Source organism: Parus major, chromosome 3 (assembly GCF_001522545.3).
Source record: "Parus major isolate Abel chromosome 3, Parus_major1.1, whole genome shotgun sequence".
NCBI lineage: Eukaryota > Metazoa > Chordata > Aves > Passeriformes > Paridae > Parus > Parus major.
In genome coordinates, this window is record NC_031770.1 from 22,731,593 (window position 1) to 22,747,365 (window position 15,773).

Sequence of the window (15,773 nt, forward strand, 5' to 3'; positions counted from 1 at the left end):
AGAGACTGTGATGGAAAGTCTACAAAGCTGAGCTCCAGGCCAGGGTTTCCTCCAGCTTTCCCACCTCACAAACATGCATTGGATCCAGATTCAGAAATACCTATGGAATGACATGGGAACAGCAAATGCAGGTGCTTTGAGAGAGATGTTTTACTAGTCCAGTTTCAGTCAGTCACTGAGCACTATAGGTCTGATAAAAATCAGAAAATGTTCCATGTTGGCATGACTTCAGATTTGAGATAGCTGCATTGCTGTTGCCAGAAATAAATTTGCCTAAGCCTGTGTCTTCCCCACAGGGGGCTGTTATCACATGGTTCCATTCTATTTTTCTGGCCTTATCTCTTAATTAACTAATCTCTAATAATGCTCTTTTTTTTTTTTTTTTTTTTAATAAGCATTTGTGATCCGTCCTCATTTTCCATTGATTATGCTAAGAACAGCGTTGGCTTCTTGCATGAAACAAGCAAGTTGGGTGTAAATCAGTAACTGTTTTGCTGGGATCTTTTTTTCTTTATATCAGCCTTGAAAATCTTCCCAGCCCATCAGCTAGGAGGTCTGTGGTGCCTGTGAGCCCAATATAGCATTCCCATGCTCTTTGCTAAGCTGCACACTTGTATTTGTGTGGTATTACCAAATGCCCAAGCTCATGTAATGCATGGAGGCTAATCTTATAAATTGTATTAAGGCTACTTAGGAACTAATAGCTTTAAGGAAGCTGTTTATATTTCCTCCTTTAAAGCACTTTAGTCAATGTTCTGCGTCCCTTCAAATAAATGTCATCAGTAAAATAACACACTTTTTGTCATTCTTTTAAAAGTGATATTTCTTAAGAGTTGACACTTTGAGGCCTTGGGCTGACTCTTGAGATCTGGATACTTGGATTTAAGCTGCTAATCCATGTGGAGGTACCTAAAAAGAAGTGGCCTGGTTTGCATGAATTAAGTTCACATCCTTCTGAAGTTTATTAGTTTGAAAATGAGGGCACAGCTCTGGAAGTCGTCGGATTGCTGCAGGGAGATTTGACTTTGTGAGCTTTAGACTTAAATTTAAAATAAGAACAATGTGTTCTTTTGAATGTCCATTACAAGTTTGATTTAAACAGAGGGAGAAAAATAGGTTATAAACCCAGCTGATTGTCAAAGACCCTGAGGATGCCAGTGGTTTCACATGGTTCAGCATGATCAGAACATCATGTTCATGGCTGTGAAGATGTTTTAATTCCTATGTACTACAAGAGGCTGCTATTAAAATAGAACAGCAAATTCTGTTTCTAGTAAGAGGCAGGTGATTTAGGGGTCTGCTTGCACATCCTGAGTTTAGCTGGGCAAATGGAAAGAGAAAGATTTGATTTCTCTCAGAGCATTATATAGAAGTGGGAAAACCTTCCCACGTATAGGAACACATAAAACAGATCCAAAAAATGAATTCAGAAGGAAAAAGCAGTAATGCAAATTAAAGAAATCTGTATTAAATTGTATATATTTAAACATTTTTTTAAAGAGATCTTTACTTGCAATAACATTTTAATAGCTAAATTTACATTTACAGTCAGCAGAAATATCTTTATCTAGAACAGCATTTGCGGTTTCACAAGTAAGTATGTGTAAGATTGGACACGTGATATATTACATGTAATATTGTACAAAGCAGTCGTATTACAATCTTGTGGTAATCATAAGATGTCACAAAGATCTTCATCAACCAGGAGGCTTTTAGACAGCATTAGCCCATATTCTTTGTTCCCTGGTTCCAGTACTGTGCTTCATAAACCTGTCTCAGATGGTCTCTTTACCTGCCTGATACCATTGTTCTGGGAACTGGCTTCTCCAGTATTTAAAATTTGTTATGTTGCTTTAGCAATAATAATCTGATAAAAAAAATAGAGACCACGAATAATTGGAGAGTCCTGTCTAAATTAATGGCCTAAGCCAGATTTCTAGTGCAGCAATAAATCTAGATATCTTTGAAAAGTCAGTCTAGTCAAATAACTGGTAGAGATCACAGCTTGCTGAAACCTCCCAAGGAAAGACTGTAATTAATCCTTGTAACGCAGCTCCTATCCACATGTGACTCCTCTGAAAAGCTCTTCTCTGGTACATGTGGCCACATCGTGTGCCATCCACAATCCTGTTCTTCTCTGAGGGGGGCAGCTGGCCCCAGTGACTTCCTACTGAGCAGGGAGGAGCTGCTCTGGCTCGTACAGTTTTGTCCCTCAGCAGAGCAAGAGACGATAGGCTGTGGTGAGTAGCAAGTTGGCCTTTTGTCAGTGCCCTTGTCCTAGTCTTACGCACATGAGAGTGACTTTTTAATTCATTATTGTAACTAAATTCATGATCATAACTAAAGTTGAAAGTTTTGACCAGCTTTGAGAAAGTGAAAGGACACCACAGACACCTGTCAAAATCAAACCTTATGTGTAGGTGGCCTGAAACAGCCTGGGCACTGAGATGGAAACTGCGGCTTGATGTTCAGACACATCCTGCTTGTCCTGCCTTGAACTGATCTGTCCATCCTAGAAAGAATTTGGACAGAAGCTGGAGGAGCTGAGTGCTGCTGGGGCAAGTGCACAAGTGCTGAAGAATGAAAACCAGTGGGCTGTGCAATGGTGATGCAGCTGCAAACGCTGCTCCCTCTGAGGGCTGGCCACCAGCAAGGGGGAAGGGACCCACTGAGAAACCTCTCCCAGGTACAGCCCCGAGATGCAGAGGGTAAGAATAAGTGTGGTGCCTGGCTTGCAGAGAGGGACTGAGGTGTCTGCAATCTCAGCACAGGGGGCTGGGGCTTGCTCTCTTGGGTTTCTTTCCCTTTAGCTGAAATTATCTGGCAGCTGAAAATAAACTCAAGATGATGCTCCGTTCCCCTATTAGAGGCTGCACACCACAGCAAACTCCGTATTTTATTCCAACTTGAAAACAGGATCCTCCAGCTATGACACTAGCTTTGGAGAGATGCAGCATATGCAAAATGTGCCTTCCTTTTGATTTAAAAGATATGATGAGGAATACTGCCTCACTGACAAAGTAAAATTTGTACATTGGGGATTGATTTAAACTTAGTTTTCCCTGGCCTGAAAGGGTGAGGCTTGACGTACTTATGAACAAATAGTATCCATTTTCTAGGCCCCTGGAAAACGTTTAAAGTGTGAATTCTAGGTGGCCTGTCTGGATTTGGGTTTGTCTTTTTCTTGTCTTAAAAATAGTTGGGCTTGAATATTCTGGAGCAAGTTATGAGATTACATACTCTGTAAAATGTCCAGAGTAACCATAACTGGCACGTGCTCATAGCCTGGATTCCACCCACTAAAAGATGAATCTTCTAAGCTTCTGTGAAGAATTTAAATACAAGGTGAAGCATAAGTCTACAACACATACATTCAAGATATACAGTCTGCAAAAAAATCCTGAGAAACAAACCCCCTGAATCTTACCTGAATGTTGTTTTTACGATGCTTGGCTGCTTCATTAAATTACAATTTTTGCTTAGTACATAAATTCTCAGCATAGGTTTGCATTTTGTTCTATGTACATCTTAAGAATACAGCAGAAAATACCATTGCTTAGCACATTAACAAAAATCACATATGAGAGGTTTGTCAAAATACCTGTATACTAAGTTATATACAATTCTGGAAATCCTTCTTTCTTTGAATTCTATCATGTTACTCTCCAGAAATTCAATCTGTTTGTCCTTAAAAGCTGAAGTACAGAAAGTATGCTGATGAAACAGCTTAAACAAAGAAATATTAACTTTTCAAATTCCACTTTTAATTTCAAAATAAGATGGACTGGATCACCATGTGATGCCAGCAATCTTTTTTTTTCAATTTTTTTTTTTTTCTTAAACTAACTGTCTCTGATAAGGGAACACGTGAATATTGCAAGTCCTAGTTGGGGTCGTATTCCCAAAAGGATATGGATGTGGTGTAGTCACATTGTGGATAAGTGTTTTATCCCAAGGTGCACTATGTTGTATGCTCCCATGTACAAAAGTGAACATGCGTAGAAATGTGTATTCTGGTGGTTGATACATAGCTTTTTAAAATGTAGATATATTCACAATTCTCAGTTTGTGTTATTTTTCTCTGAGAAAAAGTCCACCTCAATGAGCAGCTCAACTGACTGTTGTGATGGCTGGCGTCTTCCCACCTTCCTCTCCTTCGGCCCCTTCGGCTCCTGCTTCCACCTGGTTGAACTTACCCAGCTTTTTCAAATTCTCCAGCGCGGATTTGAAAGTGTCCTTCAGGCTGTTCTCCAGGACCCACCCTTCGCTTTCACATTCGGGGTCTTCGGGATTGGCAATGCTTTCCAGGGAGGTGTGCAGGAGGCGCAAGCCAACCATCACCGACATCTGTGCCAGGCAACGGGAAAGGCAGAGTGCGTCAGCCAGGCCTGGACACTCCCGTCCTGTCACCCTCACTGTCCCCTGCTGTGGGCAGCCTGGGCTGCTGGAGTCAGCAGCAGCTCTGAGGGGCCAAGGGGCCTCTCCATGTGCCCTGTCAGTGTCGGTGCCTTCCGGGAGGTTTTAATGCATCCCCGGCTGCTGTGCACTGGGTGTCTACAAGGCTGGATGTGCAACACCATCCTTGGCCACCACCCACTTAGTTTTAACTAAATATTTTGACTCTGCATTGACTTTAATATATTTGGTGAGTATATTAAGCTGATCAATGAGATATTAATGAATCAGCATCTCTGCAGAACAGAGCAGTGTTAGGATTTGAGCCATTAGTTTGTCTGCTTCAGATTTCTGATTTTGCTTTAACATTGGTATGTGAAAATAAGGAAACCAAGGCAGCAGGTGATCTCTCCCTGGTTCCATCTAAAGCAAATCCATATTTCTGATTAAATATTACCTAGTCCTAGCAGCCCTGAGACTTTTTCTACTGTACTAACACCACTGACACTGGCAACACCCTGCACCTGCCCCCAGAGAGAAAGTGGGTTTTTAGCCAGTCTCCTGCCTTCTAAGACCATTCACAAGAATCTGACCTCACCCTTGTGGTGCTTATGAAGAAAAGTGATTGATGAGTGAAGTAGAAGACAGAAGAGCAGCTCCCAGAAGAGCCAGCCTGGTGACGCTGGTGGTTGGGATGGGGCAGCAGTAAGATTGGTTTGCTCCTTCACATGCTGGATAAAGCTCAGCTGGAGAACACCTACTGCTGTCAGGGACCTCATAGGATTTGTTCCCTAAGGGAAGTATGATGCCTCCATCACCTTATCCAATTGCCCAAGGAACTATCTTTGGTCTTCCTCAACCCTGATGGCAAAGAGGCTGGCAGATTTGAGGTTGGGATTCAGCCACATGGCAAGGCCAATGACAGAATTCACCTCTGGCTTTTGGACTTGAGGGACTTCCCAAGCATGTGCTTCATCAGCCTGTCCACTGTGTCACCCTACTTGTGTTTGATCAATGTCTCCAAACTCTTGGAAGACTAAAGCTACACTTGGCTGCTCTCAAAATTTGCAGATGTTCATATTTCTCTGCCTTCACTCAAGATCAGAAAGGGAAAAACATTGGTAAAACAAACAAGTTTCATCAAATACTTCCATATCCAAAGGCAAATGTTCATACTGCTTAACACGGGAATGTATGACTCACCACACTTCGGTCACTAAGGAAGTTTCTAGTGGCTCTGGGTCTGGAAATAGTCTCATCTAGCCAATAATATGATGACTTAAATCAGTTAAAGCACTACTCTGTAAAAGTCACAAGTGACAAATCCCATCACGTTAGTCTTGGGATTTAAAGCCTTTGACATCTTCCCTCTGAGTTCCTCTGCTGCTCTCACTCATGGGGCTGATATCCTTGAAATCAACGGCTGTTGGGATGCAGATGAACAGGTCTGGGTGCAGGAAATGGCCTCCACGTTGCTCTCTACTTGTGCTACCTTGCTGCATGTCAGCAAGGAGGAGCTTTGTTTTGTGATTGACTTTCCAAGTGCCATTCTTTGACAGCCAAAGTAGGGGGACTGGCTTCCTGGATGGCTCTAAGTCACTAAATATTATCATGCTTTTAAAAAGGAAGGTGCTTGTGCAGCATTGAGCATCTGACCTGTCCTTGGATGAGATTTTGTGACCTTTTCTTTCAGTTTAAGACTTTGTTTTCTTAAAAACCTTTCTAAGCAAGATTTTGAATCCCTGAAGCTGAGATTCCTTAAAAGCAATGCAAAATGTCTGGGCTCTCATCACCTCCACTGACCTGAGCCTGCCTTCTCTGCCAGATGAGAAGAGAGCCCAGGAAGTTTGAGACAAGTATCTGGTAAATTAATCTATCTCCTATATGATCACAGAGAGTCTAGGACCACCAGTTTAGCTGAAGTCTTGCACCAGGGAAGGCATAACCCCATGCACCGCTATGTGCTGGGGGTGGCTGGCTGGCAGCAGCTTGGCAGCAAAGGGCCTTGGTGCTCTGGATGACACCAAGCTGTCCGTCAGTCAACAATGTGCCCTTGTGGCAAAGTGGGAAAATGGTATCCTTGCCTGCATTAGATGAATAATTGCCACCAGGCTGAGGAATGTGAGCCTTCTTCCCCTCTGCTGAGCCCTGGTGAGGCCACAGCTAAACCTCCAGCCTTAACCAGTCTGTGAGTTGTAGATTTGAGCTTAACCACAATCCAGAATAGAAGGCTGGGGTGTCAGAGCCCCGGAGTGAGGCCAGTCTTGCTGAGGGATGATTTCCCTGTCATGGCTGTCATGGTAACTCTTGTCATTTAACAGCAGCTTTAAAGTGCGGGGAAGAACACAGCCACAGTGTTTCTCCAGGGCTAGGGCTGTGCAGGCTGGGCTGGTGGATGCTCTGCACCACAACATGCTCAGCCTCTCCAGCTGGGCCAACACAGCAAACTGTGTCCATCTGGAGGGTCCCTGCTTCCTGTGGGTTCGTTTTGGAGATCACCAGAAATTCACTCCTACTGTGAAAGCATCAGGGAGTTTAGTCCAACACAGGACATGCAACATGCCTCCTGTTAATGTCTCAGTGCTCTCCTGGAGCTCAGCCCCCGTCCAGTCTGTGGCACATGTGAGGTGAATCCCAGGGTCTTGGCTGTTGTGGCAACTGTGAGCTATTGAGATCCACATGTCTGCACAAGTGGAGGACCTGGAGCATCTCAGGAACCAGCCTCAGCCCTCTTTTCCTTTTGAAATGCTTTATTCAGGGCACCCTCGAACCTCTCTTTTCCTCTTTGCTGCCTGAGGCAGGTCAAGAAGACATCCAGGCTTGCTCTTCTTGACCTTCTGCAGCGAAGCCCATCTGTTGGCCAGGGTTTAGCCTGAGGCGGCTTAGCCAGAGCAGAGTGTGATCTTTTTTTGTCATCCTCATGACTGGTTGTCACACATGGGAAGCCCACAGCTTTTGTTAGGAAAAGCAGCTTCTAGATATTAGCACTCTTTTCAAATAGAAGTTTTGATGTTTCAAAATTGGTTTGTTCTTCCTTGTGCCTAATATAAAAAGGAATGGCCTTCCCTGAGGTCCCTGCACCTGTTTGGCATGTTACCTTTTTCTTTCGAAGCTCAGAATAACAGCTGTGATTAGTATTTCCCTCCATGTTCTCTCCCCCTTCCCACACTGCAATTCCAGCAACCCAGCTGGAAGAGTCATCCACAGTCCCCTGAAGGGCTTTGCTGGAGAAGTACCTGGTTTGAGTCCACAGTGGCTGCAGGTGTAAAGCAACCCAGGATTTTGCTTTGGCACCTTTCTGTGACTTCCCAGTCAGAGTGGAAAATGCCAAGCACAGAGCCAGCACAACCACTGCCCCTGGGCTCACCCTGCTCAGACCCATACTTACCTTGGCCAAGAGTTGGAACCTCTGCTGCCCTCCTGCTCAGAATAAAATTGTTTCCTATCTTGACTGGAATATAAAGGAAGTGGTTATATTTCAAGGGAGACAAAATTAATGTCTGTTTCCTGCTTTGCATGCTCTCTTCAAAGTTTGCCGTAAAAGCAAAGGGAATTTCAGACCCAAATCTGGGCCCTTTATGGTAGAATATTGTAATAAATATTCAGGAGGGCAAGTTATTGTAACCCAGAATAGTGTTGTTTCTTTCAAGTTTTGCCCTGAAAGTCCTCTGATTGCCTGAAAAAAAGTCTCACCTACTATTTTGAAAAAGGCAAAGGAAAGAAGAGAAGCTCTTATTTCTCATTATGCCACAGGTTGAAAAAAATACCCAGTTGTACTTTGAAGAGTTAGACATAAAATACTGCATTTTTATCACTGCTATTAATGTTAACATATCACAGTCATTAATCTCTTGCAAGTTAGTGGAGGTATCTTACTGGCTCCTAGTCATGATTTTTTGCAGCAGCCATTGGTATTTTTGTGCATTTTTCCCCTGAGTTTTTGAATTTCTTTGACTTTCAAATACAATTAAATTTCCCCTCTCTTTAAGAGCTCTGCACTTGAATCTGGGCTAAAATAAAGACCTTCTCTTACTTTTCTTACCAGAATAACAGTGCAAAGAGTTAATACATTTCTCTGCAGTTCAGAGCAGTTATTTTTAAAACAATGCAACATGGAGTAACTTAATGATACTTCTTTTTTCAGTTCACAGATTTAGGTAGGTGTTTATTTTCTAAAAAGCATCTTCATTCTTGGAAGGCTGTAGGCCAGTGCTTGTATCAAAATGTAACTCATGTTTTTTTTTACTTTGCATGCATCTAAATTTTTTAAAAGGCAGCTAAATCATTTAAAATAGGCAATGCCATATGCAGCAACCATTCCAAGGATAGGAAAGGATCTGCTGCACCCCAGGGAGCTGCACCCTCCGTTTTACCAGCAGGTGCTGCCTGATCTCCACATCCAGCACCTCACGTTCCAGCCCTTGTGACACTGCCAGCCCACACTCCCCGAGCATTAGTGTTGATTAAACACCCTGGCCAGAAAACTGGCCATCTCCCAGAGTCAGGAGATTCATCACATTGCATGGACACTATTTTATCAGACAAGCTGCACTTTGGGTTATGGTGCCCACAGACACCTGCCCTGGGCATTGTTGGCATCTGTTTGCGTTAGCGTCATGGTTTTGGGAAGCACGATAAAATAAATTTAATCCATCTGCTCCACCTAAACCACTTTTTCTGACAAATAACTTGGTGGAACTGATGAAGGTTCACACACTGCCTTAAAATTGTTCCACTGTGTGCGGCTTAAAGCCTTATTTTGTTCAGCGTGTAAACCTTTTAACTGTGCTTTCTGTCTCAATAATTACTGTCGTATCTTTTTGATGTGCTGCTTTTTTGTATTTCTCATTCCCCACAAATGGTGACACATGTAAAATTAATGCATCTGGACAGCAGAGCCCTTGTGCTCTCTTCCCTGCTCAGCACCTTGCCTTTGACAGAAAATCACACCCTTTTTCCCCTCTTGTTCTGGAATACTGGAGGCTCTGGCCTCTCCACCTCTGTTTCCAGCCTGGGACCTTTCAGACCCTACTCAGCTATTAGATATTTTCTCAGCCAAACAATGGGGAAATTTATTTTAAATTGATTTGATTTTCACTCAGAAGCCCACGTTGAAAAGTGCCCCGCTCCTGCAGAGCTGGCACTTCACTGAAGTGTGTCTGAGGGGAGAGGGTTACCTCAAAGAGCCAGACGAGGAGGATGACGGCGCCCATGGAGCTCATCATGCCGCTGTAGTAGTTCAGGAGCGCTTCCCGGCAGCCGCGGCGCCACAGGTTGAGCTCCTCGGTTTGGTAGTCATAGCTGTAGTGGGCAGAGTTGTTGGTGACCTGGTACTGGATGCAGGGCCTGGGGGAGCTGGGGTTGCAGCAGCTGAAGGGGACGCCATCCACCAGGTACCTCCCGTCCACGTTGCTTTTGATCCGGCTACAGGCAAGGGCAGAAGGGAGCGTGAATATACACACACACACACAGACAGACACACAGACACACACAGAAATATCCACGAGCAAATCTGCACGAGGAAGGAAAGCAAAGGCAAGGAGGATTTTTTCACCGGCCTTTTCTCCGCGTCCCCTTGTTCACACAGTGGTGTTTATCCAGGGTGTCCTTTCTCTCCAAAATCTGTTTCTATGTCAAGGCTACACTGAGTCTGTAATTAATTCCTGGTGGAAATCCATGCTCTCGGGTCACTTCTTCAAAGAAATTAATTTTTAACAAAAGCAAATGGCTGAGAGAATTCAGGAGGGGCAGTAATAAAAGGGTGATCACAGCATAGTTAGGAGGGAAGGGTGTTGGAGCTGACTTGAACTTGGAAAAGAACTCAGAACAGCCTTAGAACCCACTACATCCAGCTAGAGCATTGATCCAGCAAACCAAATAGCTTCTTGTTGATGATAATAGCTCCAGGGAGGGGATGTGCATTTATTCTTGGCTTGGGAAGGTAGCCAGTATTGAAAACATGAAATGTGCTTCAGCAACAGGATGTTGCAAAATTTCCAAAGTCCTTGCAGAGAAGCTCCCCAGCTATTGTTCATCTGACACTGTGGTTGTTCTCTGTAAACAGTCATTTAGTCTGCTGTCTTAGGAGATATTTAGATGCAAGATAACGTAGAAGGCAAATAGTTCCACTGACTCTGCAAAAAGACTATAATAAAAGGACTGCCATTTTAAAACAGGCCATTTTGCTTAGAAAATCATAGAATGGAGGGTCCGAGTGGTGTAGAGAGGTGAAAAAAAAATCTGAGTGTCACTTGTAACTTTCTATATGGATATTTTAAAATTGTCATAGAGAGAGAGGTGATTCCAACAGCCTAGTGAAGGGAAATTCTGCTTTACAGTCATGACCTAAATATATCTAAACAGCAAACGCAGTTGAGGTTTTCTCTCTAAATGTAAAGTGTGCTCTGGATTTGGTCTAATTCCCATTCATGTGTAAGTGCTCCACCAGTTTCAGAGAGATTGGATATTGGATCAAGCCTTTGGTCTACAAATAATATAAAAATCCCATTGTGGGGAACAGACTCCCACCTGCCTTGGAACTAAGGAGAACTTTACTATTGGTTTCAAAGGGCCAGACTATCCCACCAGGACAGGGGCAGAGATTGTGCACCACCATATGGTACAAACCTTGAATTCACTAAAACCCACTTGTAGATTTTTAATGCCCTATTTCCTGCCTCAGTAGTACAAAGAAATTACCTTGAGTCTCAGTCCCAAACAAGGCATCAGTTATTAAGGACAGTATAACCTTGTTTTCCCTCTGTGCATTGCCCTTCTACTGCTGCTGGATTAAGTTACAGCTCTCAAATCTCCATATAATGCTGGCAAGGTTTTTTCAAGTAGTTATTTATACCCACGGGCATACCTTTGCAATGGGAACACCTCCTTACTCAATAGTGAATGTATTTGTTAGAACACCCCACAGTGCAACCGATTAAAACTGTAACAGTTTTCACTAAAAAGTCCTCATTCAGAACTGCAAAAACAACCAGACCACCCAACGTGTAAAAAGAACATGCAGAGAGACACACACAAGTGAAATACCATTTACACCATCAGGCAGGGATCCCACGAGATTCCAAGAGATACACAAAGCTTATTTTCCAAATTATTCAGACATTTTTAATACAGGCAGTATATTTAAAAGGCAGATTGCTTCCAGTTTACAGGACCCATTATGCAACCACAGAGCAAAAACGATAATGAATGATGTTCCCAAAGAACCCAGAAAAACCATCTCTTTCCTTGGTGCTTAATTTTTAAAAAGGTTTTGGGTATTTATGCCTAATGGTATTTTTTTAATTTCAAAGGTTCATTTTGTTCTCATGTTTATTTTCTGCTTGAGCTTACTGAACCTAACCTGATTTTGGGATTACTGCCTCTTTGGGCACTGACATCAAAGCCATTAAGGTGTTTCTGGTCAACAACCTGGTCTGGCTTGTATAGAAACAGTACACTAGTGCTGCTTTCATGTGAGATTTAAAAAAATTAGGCACAGGACAGAACTTAAATACATATGGCTATAGGGGCCACTGTATAAAGCTAGGGACATCAACTGATGCTCAGTATTATCACAGCACAGAAGCAATCCATTGAGTGAATATAAAAATAAAACTCTAAATCTCAAGGATCTAAAACACATGAGTTATTGGCAAAGAGTTACTGCCTCTATTTATTTCCATGCGGCTGGTTAGCTGCCAATATCTAAGTGGAGTTTTAAAAGCAGTATCAACAGTATATCTCCTCCAGAGAATTCTTTTTTTAGGAAATTAATAAATCACATTGACATCTGCTTAAGGATTAGTAAAGTTCTGATACTTTCCTGTTGATTTTGGGAGTGTGGCTCAAGGTAATGGGTTTAATAAAGCAGTAAAAGACAGTAAAAACTATTAAGTCTGTTTACATCACATCAAGTAAGAGTGGGAATTGTATTTTGGTGCTTATTATTTTATGTTCTGGATGACTTTGGAAGAATTTGTCAGGGGAGGAAGCACTCTAGCTGGTCATTTGGGATGCTTTATTACACAGGAACCCATTTTACACAAACCCCTTTCCAGTCAGTGCCTGTTGGCACTTGAGGAAAATATCGATCAAAGATCGATACTACGTGATACAAACCCCACCAAGTCACTTACTCTTTCACTTCTTTGGAGCTGAAGTCCAGATATCTGTTGCTGATCCACTGGATTTCAAACCAATCTTTGTAGCCGTTGTTGCCACAGCACTTGAACTCAATCTGGAGCATGTCGATGGTCTTCTTCATGAAGCATCTTCCGGGGGTGTCCGTGTCCCGGTAGAACTTCATGCCGTTCTTCAGCCCCTGGGCCAGGGTGCTGTCCAGGGAGCCCCGCATGAGAAAGCAAATCAGAGCAACGAAGAAAATGAGCATGTTAAAGACGCAGCACAGTGCCAGGTAAGGTTTTAGCAAAGGCTTCCACTTGGCAAATTTAGCGGGATCCAGAGAATCGTAACAAATTTTTCCAGCAAAACCATTGAAGGCGCAGGATAATATACCCATCAATATCAAAGAATTGGGCACAAAGTGGCTTTCAGAATTGTCCATCACTTCGCTTCGCTTCCGGAGCTCAATTTTGAGGAACAATCCCATGCTAAAAACAAGGATTCCAGCAAACACCGAAAACCAGTTCATGAGCCATAGTCCCTGCGCTAGTTTTACCCGTTTCTTCTGATTGAATTTGACTTTCAGCAGTGCCATCTTTGTGGTGGGAGATGTTGGAAGATTTCACAGCCTGGACCCCTCTTCTCAGCGTAAGCAACTTGAGGAAGAACCATTCAGGCGTTGGAAGAGATCCCGAACGGCACATCGGGAAGTGAGCCGCTGCACGGTCCTTCCATCTTGAAGTTCCCTGGTTAGGATTCAAATAAGTAAAATATTCAAAGGTCCCAGCTAACAATTTCACATTAGTGAGAATAATGGCCAATTAGCACCTACAACTATTTCTGGTGGTTTCTTCCAAGCAAAGGAGAAACACTCTCAAGGTTTCAAATGATTTGATCTGGATCTTCAAGACGTCATTCTAATACCTTTAATCATTTGATCCAATTTGGAGAAATGTCTGTCAACAGATGAGTGGAAGTAATCCCTCATTTTACTATTTAGTAGATTTGTGCTCTCCTATGATAGGCTGATGGGTGGAATATGAAACCCCAGAGATATAAAAAGATCTTTGTTGCCAGAAGAATTCAGAAACTTTGAGGAAAAGGAAGAGGGCTCTGGATTAAAAAAGTCTGCTTGTATACAAACATACACTTCCCCACCGTGATCCCGATATATTCATATCTACAGCCAAACCCACGTTCTAGTCCTTATCCTTCTGTGCTGACTGGAGATGACATCCTGTGGCTTATGTATTCTGAAAGCAGATAAGCGTGTAGTTTACAGTGACCTAAAAAAAGCTAAGCTTGGCATTTTCTATTTACTTCCAGGGCTTGCACCATATCTCTGAGTCTTGGCAGGAGAGCAGGAGAAAGGAAGAGTGCAGAGAAACTCAATAAATAAACCCTGGGCTGAAATCTATAGATGCTTTAATAAAAACTGAGCTGGCATGAGCAGCTTACTGGATAATCACCAGACCAGAGAGGCGAGCAGGGCTGCCCAAGGAGACTCACCCCGGAGTTTACACCAGGGAGGAATATTCAACTCAGCAGCTGGAGAGGGACCCTGGGGATGTTGTATTTGAGTGCAAGGGAGGCATCCCGGGGGTCCTCAGGCTCTGGTGAAGGACCTGCAGTCGGCTCTGCTTTCACGCTGGAGTGGGCAGAAAGGAGGGCACGACCCCCTCCTGCGGCTGCAGCCTCCTCCTTGCAGCAGCCAGCTGTGTCAGACAAGCAGAGGTGCTGGGCTTTCACTTGCTCCTCCGCTCGAGGAGTTTTGCTTGCTTTGAAATATCATCTCCCAGTCACCTCACAGGGGTTTGGAGATACTGGGAAATTCCTGCGCTGCCTCACCGCCTGTCACCACAACGTGAAATTAACCTCAGGCAACGTCCAGCAATGGAAAATATTCCTGCAGGAGTGTGAGGGTATGGGCACTAGCGCTGCAGGGGAGAGAGGAGCAGCTCTAGAAGAGGAACTGGGAGGATTCTCTCTTGCCTGTCAACCAGACCTGCTGCTGCCACCACCCAAGTCCCTGGGGGCATCCTCTAGTGGCTGCCAACAGCATGGCCACCAGCCCTCCCGGACAGAGAGCGAAAGGGATCTGCTAGGAAGAGGGCAAGTGTGAAAAATAATAACGATGATAATTTAAAAGCCCAAGCACTGAAAAATAGCATTTTGTTTGTCTGCAGCTCTGTGGAACCTTGGATGCTTCTCAGTTACCATTTATGATCCTGGAACGCTGAAGGTTCCTTCAGTATGAACAAAGGCAACTAACTACTTCTTCCTGTCCTAATAGCAGGTTTTTGTGGTGGACCTTTCCCAGCCCATCCTGGTGCTATTGCAGTGAGCTGGAGAGCAGCCAGTAACTGGGATTTTTCTAAAGCAAGCCTGGTTGTTGCACTGCTGCTGCCCTTGCCGGTGAACAGAGAGTGTATAAGACGAGAGAGGGAAGGTGATTACCCATCAGGGGCTATTCTTCCCTCTTGCCATTAAAGTGGATGAGAAGTGCTGCTTCTTAAGAGATCCTATTCATGTTTTTGTGCAATAAGTCCTGGTGCTGAAATAGCATCTCTCCTGGCAAAATATCCCACAACCAATGCAGCACATGTTGTGTTTCACTGTCTCTTTCAAGGTTCAGCGTATTTATCTGACAGCCTGGAGTTAAGTCTAGATAAAGGAACTTGAAATCATTTCCTTTCTTGTCAGCGATGACAGTGAAACTGTAATTAAAGCGGAAAAGAATTCTGTATCAGGTCTGCAGGTCATGAGGATATACAGTGAAATACTTCCTGCCCACAGCTGATGTAAGCCTGGTACTACTCTGGACAAGGGTAATTTCGTATTCAAGAGCACAGATGAATAGATGAATCTGAATACTTGTCAGCTTAATAATTTAACATTTAGATACCCATGATAATTCTGATGAAGCAAAACCATGTAAGTGTATACACTACGGCATTTTCTCTAATTCAGGAGTCAAAGAATTGAAGTAGAACATGCAGGATGTGGTTCAGGGCTCTCTGATCCCTCCAGATTTACTCTTCTGCCTTATATAAACAAAGGAAATGGGAGAGGTGCACATAAATCACTGCTAAATTGCTAGTGTTAGCTGGGAGATGATCAGTAAAAATCCTGAAATTCAGAAAGGGACACTCACCTACTAATTATTCCTTTGAGACTCAGAGTAGGACCTCTAAAATCATCAGTGAGAGCAATCAGCACTACCAAAACAACCTGGATTAGGAAAAGTGCTGTTTATT

The 15,773-nt window shown here is 43.4% G+C and overlaps 1 protein-coding gene across 1 annotated transcript; it reads right to left on the reverse strand.

Moving 5' to 3' along the window:
• Window positions 1-1,452: 1,452 nt before the first annotated feature.
• PRPH2 (peripherin 2) lies at window positions 1,453-15,417 on the reverse strand. The gene is made up of 3 exons (XM_033513313.1): window positions 12,531-15,417; window positions 9,573-9,819; window positions 1,453-4,347 (listed from the first exon to the last, which is right to left on the reverse strand). The coding sequence occupies exons 1-3, from the start codon at window positions 13,109-13,111 to the stop codon at window positions 4,111-4,113; spliced, it is 1,065 nt and encodes a 354-aa protein (XP_033369204.1). The 5' UTR covers window positions 13,112-15,417; the 3' UTR covers window positions 1,453-4,110.
• Between the last annotated feature and the right edge of the window lie 356 nt (window positions 15,418-15,773).